Genomic DNA, 5695 nt, shown 5'->3' with positions numbered 1-5695 from the left:
AAGTTTGAAGTGAATAAGGAGAGAAGAGTTGATTACCAAAATTTAAAAAATATGTGTTGAGTGGGAATGAACTCAAGATCAAACGAAATAAATAGCCCTAAGAACCCATAAACAATCACTAGGCCAACCAAACAACTTTTACTATGGGTATTAACTGATTAGATTATATACGATTTTTCTTAATTTTCATATACATATATAAAGTTCGATATGAGTTCAGTGGGTGCTCGCGTACCCGGAGAACTCCATGTGGGTCCGCCCTTGCGCTTGCGGGGGCCATGGCCAGCCGCCGTCCAAGTCTTTCAGCAGCCCAAATCCTTGTTATTGTAACTATCCTTCTCTTGCAAGAGTGCTTATTCATTTCTTAGCCAAAGAGGGTCTACTACTACTCCCACCTCAAAACTCTTAGAACTGGATCTGACTTTCTAATATTCCTCCTAAGTTGCAATTCTTCCTTTGGTTGTTGCAACATCAGAGCCTCCCTACTAAAGACACCTTGACTCATAGAGGCATAGACATTAACACCACCTGTGGGTCCTGTTCCTATCCATGTGAGGACATCTCTTACATCTTCCTCTATTGCACTAGTGAATCCTCCTTTTGGGCAGGTTTAGTTCATGCTTACTAAGGTGACTTCATCATCACTAACCAGCTCTTCTTCCCTTCTAATTGATTTGGATCTTGGAAGTATCTCCTTGCTACCACCTTTGATAACCTCACTCCTTCGTTCACACTCCTTTCTTACTGCCTTTTGACATATCTGAAAAAATAGGAACAACAACCTCTTCAACCATCTTTATGGCCGTCCCAGTTTTAGAAATGCCTATTCTGAGGTAGTAGAATTCTTCCACTTATCTAAGCATAGCTCCTCGGCTCCTCGTATTTATATTTCCTTATGTTGAACGCCCCCTCCCAACTCACATTACAAGCTTAACACGGATGGTGCTTGCAAGGGTAATTCAGGAAAAAAAGATATTAGGGGAGTGATTCGTGACTCTAGTGGGAACTGGGTGGAGGGATTCTACCAAAGTTTTCATCATACTACTAATACTCATATAGAACTCTTAGCCTTACTTAGGGGTCTCACATTGGTTTATGGTCAAAACTGATTTTCTATTGAGATCAACACTGATTCCCAGCTAATTATTGTGATGCTACAACATGGCCACTTATTATACAATTCCATTCTTGATGCTTGCAGATCTCTGATGCAAAGGATGAGTCATCCACCAGTTCGGCACAGTTATAGAGGGCAAAATAGGGTTGTGGATGCTTTGGCCAAGGAAGGAGTAAACAGTAACCAATTTGCTGATCATATATTTTTGGATGCCCCTTCCCCTCTTTTGTAGCCCATGAAGTTTGGACGGATAAGATAGGAACTTGCTATCGTAGGGATGCTTTGCCATCTGTACCTTCCTTTGGGAGTAGCCCACCTGTTTTTGTACTTGACCCAAACTAGGCTCATGAACTTATGTAATTATCGTTATCTTTATTATTAATGCATATCTTATTAATAAAAAAAAACTCTCCTTCTTGTAGGTGGGACCCTTCTCTGCCTAGCTGCCATTAGGGGTGTGTAAAAACTGAACCAACTGATAAATCAAATCGATAAAAATGTTATTAATTTATTGTTATTGGATTATTGGGTAAAACGATAACCCAATAAGACTATATATGTGTGTGTGTACGACTTATTATATATTTTCCTTTAATCTCTACAAATTAACAAACCTATTATTTCAATTATACAAACTTTTAATTTCTCCTAACAACATTTAGTTCAAACTTGAAGATTCATGTAAATTAAAACACATTATGTAGGATTTTTGTTTGCAACTAAGATTCGATTTTTTTCATGTTAGTTACTACTATTTTTATTTTATGATATTTTCTTATCGGTTAGATCGAAAATCGAATCGTTAAGGACTAAAACATGGTAAAAAGTATCTTATTAATTTGGTTATTGATTTAGCGTATTTAAAAAACGAAAATCGATAAATTAAACCAATAATATGTAAAATTGAATAGAACCGACCGATGCACACCCCTAGCTGGCATTACCCTCGTATAAATGGTACCAAAATGCATTGAAAATCATGCCAATCACCCCCACATCCCAAAAATACCATAATGCAACTACGAGGAGGGGTAAAACAATTACATCATACAGAAACGCATAGTTCATACATTTCATCAAGGAGTTGGTCGTTACATTATTGTACATGCCTTACCTTGCATTCCTGCAAGAGGCTATTTCTACGGCTGGAATACGTGACTTCCAGGTCACGCAACAAAAACTTTACCGATTACTCCACGGCACCCTTTCACATTAACAAGTTACTCTAGGTCACATAGAAAGCTAAATGATAGATAAAGAAATGAAACAAATTGACAAGAATACGATTTGGATTTGTGATCAAACTTTAGATTACAATAATACTGTAGTTTTTCGGGTACACACAATCTGTATTTTCGCAACACTACTTCAACACTAGTTCAAGTTTAAAACAAAAACACTATGAAGTACAACAACACCCTCAACACAAGATTAAAATAATCTTTCAAAGAAGTGTGTTTTATTTTTCAGAAATTGAGATGAAACAGAAATGGTCAAATCCTCCAAATTCACGGAGTGTCCTTAAGGAAATAATTCCCCTCAAGTACCCGAGGTTATGGAATTTTCCTCCCAGGATAAAATGGCCAAACAAACCAACTATAGCGGTATCTCAAACAATTGAAATCTCTTCGAACTCACTCAACGATTTGATTGATCTCACAGAATGTTTTGAAGACAAGAAAAGTTTGTATATTCAGAAAAATTTTCATGGCTAAACCTGTGGATAAATGCAGGGTTTATATAGCCGTAAAGTGCCCCTTCCCAAAGGTGGCAATGGTTCATCTGAAAAGGTGTAAAGAGTCATGTCTGTTCATTCAAAACATTGTGTCTTTTTCTGAACAGACACAACTATCTGAATAGTCACTCCTTTTTCAAAACAATATGTCTTTTCCTCAAAGGTTGTGTCCCTCTATTTTCCATTCACACCTTTTTCATACATATTGAACCCAACAAATACTACATAGACAGGAACATAATATGGCAATGACCATCTTCGAGCCATTCAACTTCGTCATCTTTGCAAAGAATATTTTCTAAAGCTTCATTTATTGAGTATTAAAGCAAATCACCTTACAAGAGAATGAACTTGCCAGGTACGTGCGATCAGGATAGCAAATTTTCATCACTTTTAATAGTTGAAGAAAAAACTGTCATGGTAAAGCATACCTTAAAGGTTTCTTAAGTAGGAGTCCAACAAGATAAGGCATAGATTACTCTTCCTTTCCATCCCAGCAATAGCCATTGGTCTTCTTCGTCGATTACAAAGTCTTTGTGATAGCTTGACCTCACCGCTTCTATAGATCTTTTCATGATCTCCCGTTCAAAAGGTATTTGTGTAAACATTGCCCTCAGATTACGGACTTGCCACTGCTTATACGTTTCTGGCCTTTCTACTCTTTCCAAGCCCTCACAAGCAATGACATTCAGGGCTTCCCTCCCAAAGATATCTCTTTCAATTAACAATCTTTCTGGTATCTCACGGGGTACAACAGTTCCTAGCATATCAAAAAGTGCTGAAAAGTATGACAAGACTTCATGGAATCGTGTGACAAAAGATGGAGCACTATAGGCCCCATTGACAATCCCATGGATGAAGATATCTGGATTGATCTTCCTTATGAGATTGAGAACAATAGTTTTCGAACTCTCTTCTAGTTCCGTCTCATCAGGCAAGTTTTTACATCGATACAGACAATTTACAACAAGGAAATCATTCTTGTCAAGCATTAGATCCTCGAGTAGGATGGTTTCCCATTTCTTGGCAATTGCCTGGTATTCAAACAGAATATTAAACCTCTCAGCATAAATAGCCAAACGGCGTCCTGTTTCCTCAATCCTTTCTGCTGGCCTAAAGCCGGGTTGGGGAAGCTCTATACCAGTTATGCGAAGCTTTGGTGGCCCAGCTTCTTTAAATGCAATGCGTTGAATAAGCGCAGGCCATTGAAAGCCGTAGAGGATACCAAAGTCAATGATATGGATCCTTGTAGCATTGTCTGCTTTTGACATGATTGTCATGCTTGACACATAATTCGGGATCCTCCTAAATGGGCATGACGCAAGATACAAATCATAGGCCTTCAAAAAATCAGCTGCTGATGTTTTTCTATTGCTAATGACCTTATAAATATCGTTACCAATGCCAGCCAAGCGTGCTTCAAGAGCATCCGCGAAATAATGAGCCAATCTCTGGTTTCCATCACCAAAAGGAGATGAACGCTGCCTGATCTGTTTCAGCAGTTCAGTAGCATTCGGGCAATCGTCAGCAGCAGCAATAGCCTGTGCACAGCTTATCAGGAGAGATGGTAAATCTACGACATCATCGTTCTTACTAGTCTCCATACTTGCACCATTCTTCATACTCTCGCGATAAGCCGCTAATTCGTCCCATTTCTTGCCCGTGCCAAGCAGCAAGACACGATCAAACTCCTCAGAACAAACTGTTGATTCTGTATAAACTGCTTCTAGCTCACTATTTTCAGGTCTTGAACTATCACATCTAGGTTCATTACTCTTCAACAGATCCGAAGAGCTAGATATTGACTGATCCTCCGGATGAAATTCATTCACAGAAGTGTTGAACTTAGGATCCATTTAACCTAGTAATTCATAAGCACAATCTCTTAAACTAAATGCCAATTGTTATTACTGGTAGATTGAACATTCAAATAATGCATAAACAAGATCAAATAAAGGGGACAGGACAGTCAAATTCATGCATCAGTCTATCAATTCTATTATCCATTAGCAGTGTTAATTATTTAGGAAAAATTGAGGCGACATATATGAACTAGTAGTACATACATAATTAATTCAAGATGAAGAATATAAAAGAAATGATAAAAAAGGGGTATACCTCAAAATTAAAGGAACAAGCATTAAGACATAGAAGCATCCAACGGTGTGACCTCGCGGTGAATGAAGTTCAGCGGGAGGTGGCAGGTCTGAAGAATTAGTCGAGGTATTCGTAAGTTGCCTTGAATATCGTTATATATATATATAAAATTAAAAAAAAAAAAAAAAAAAGGTCCTTAGGAGAAAAGTGTGTGATGGATTTACCTGGTAAAATTTGGAACAATAGAGTTGAAATTTGTAAAATTTTGCAAATCCTTTAGCTTCAAAATCCAGAAATTATTCGTTTGTTTCAACTTTAAATTTTTGTCTGCAGCTCAAGAAAGTCGTAGGAAAAGGGGATCGCTTTTGCACTATGACATATTGACATTTATGTTATTGATAATAAATATAATTAAGTAAGAAAAATGACTCTTCCCCAAGTAGAGAAAACAATGAATTGTCTCTTCCCAAGTCCCAACCGCCTCCAACTCCACCACCAACCCACTCGTACACCCCTTGATACATATGTACAACCATTTTTAAAATAATATTTTTTATTAGCATATCCATCAAACACTAAAAAATAAATAAAATATACATATTTTTTTGAAAAATATCTTCTACATTTTCTTCCTGACCAGACACACCCTAAGGCTAAACGTTATTCATTATATTTGTTAAAGAATACCATGCCAAAGCTGTCACTGCAAACACAATGTCTTGCCACAAGAGTTTCATTATTATCTT

The 5695-nt window shown here is 37.3% G+C and overlaps 1 protein-coding gene across 1 annotated transcript; it reads right to left on the bottom strand.

Moving 5' to 3' along the window:
- Positions 1-2388: 2388 nt before the first annotated feature.
- LOC107860676 (scarecrow-like protein 9) lies at positions 2389-5464 on the bottom strand. The gene is made up of 3 exons (XM_016706118.2): positions 5174-5464; positions 4971-5058; positions 2389-4713 (listed from the first exon to the last, which is right to left on the bottom strand). The coding sequence occupies exon 3, from the start codon at positions 4706-4708 to the stop codon at positions 3296-3298; it is 1413 nt and encodes a 470-aa protein (XP_016561604.1). The 5' UTR covers positions 4709-4713; positions 4971-5058; positions 5174-5464; the 3' UTR covers positions 2389-3295.
- Between the last annotated feature and the right edge of the window lie 231 nt (positions 5465-5695).

This window comes from Capsicum annuum, chromosome 2, assembly GCF_002878395.1.
Source record: "Capsicum annuum cultivar UCD-10X-F1 chromosome 2, UCD10Xv1.1, whole genome shotgun sequence".
In the NCBI taxonomy this organism is placed as follows: Eukaryota; Viridiplantae; Streptophyta; class Magnoliopsida; order Solanales; family Solanaceae; genus Capsicum; species Capsicum annuum.
Note: the sequence above shows the minus strand (reverse complement) of the source record. Positions and strands in the feature narration are given on the sequence as shown.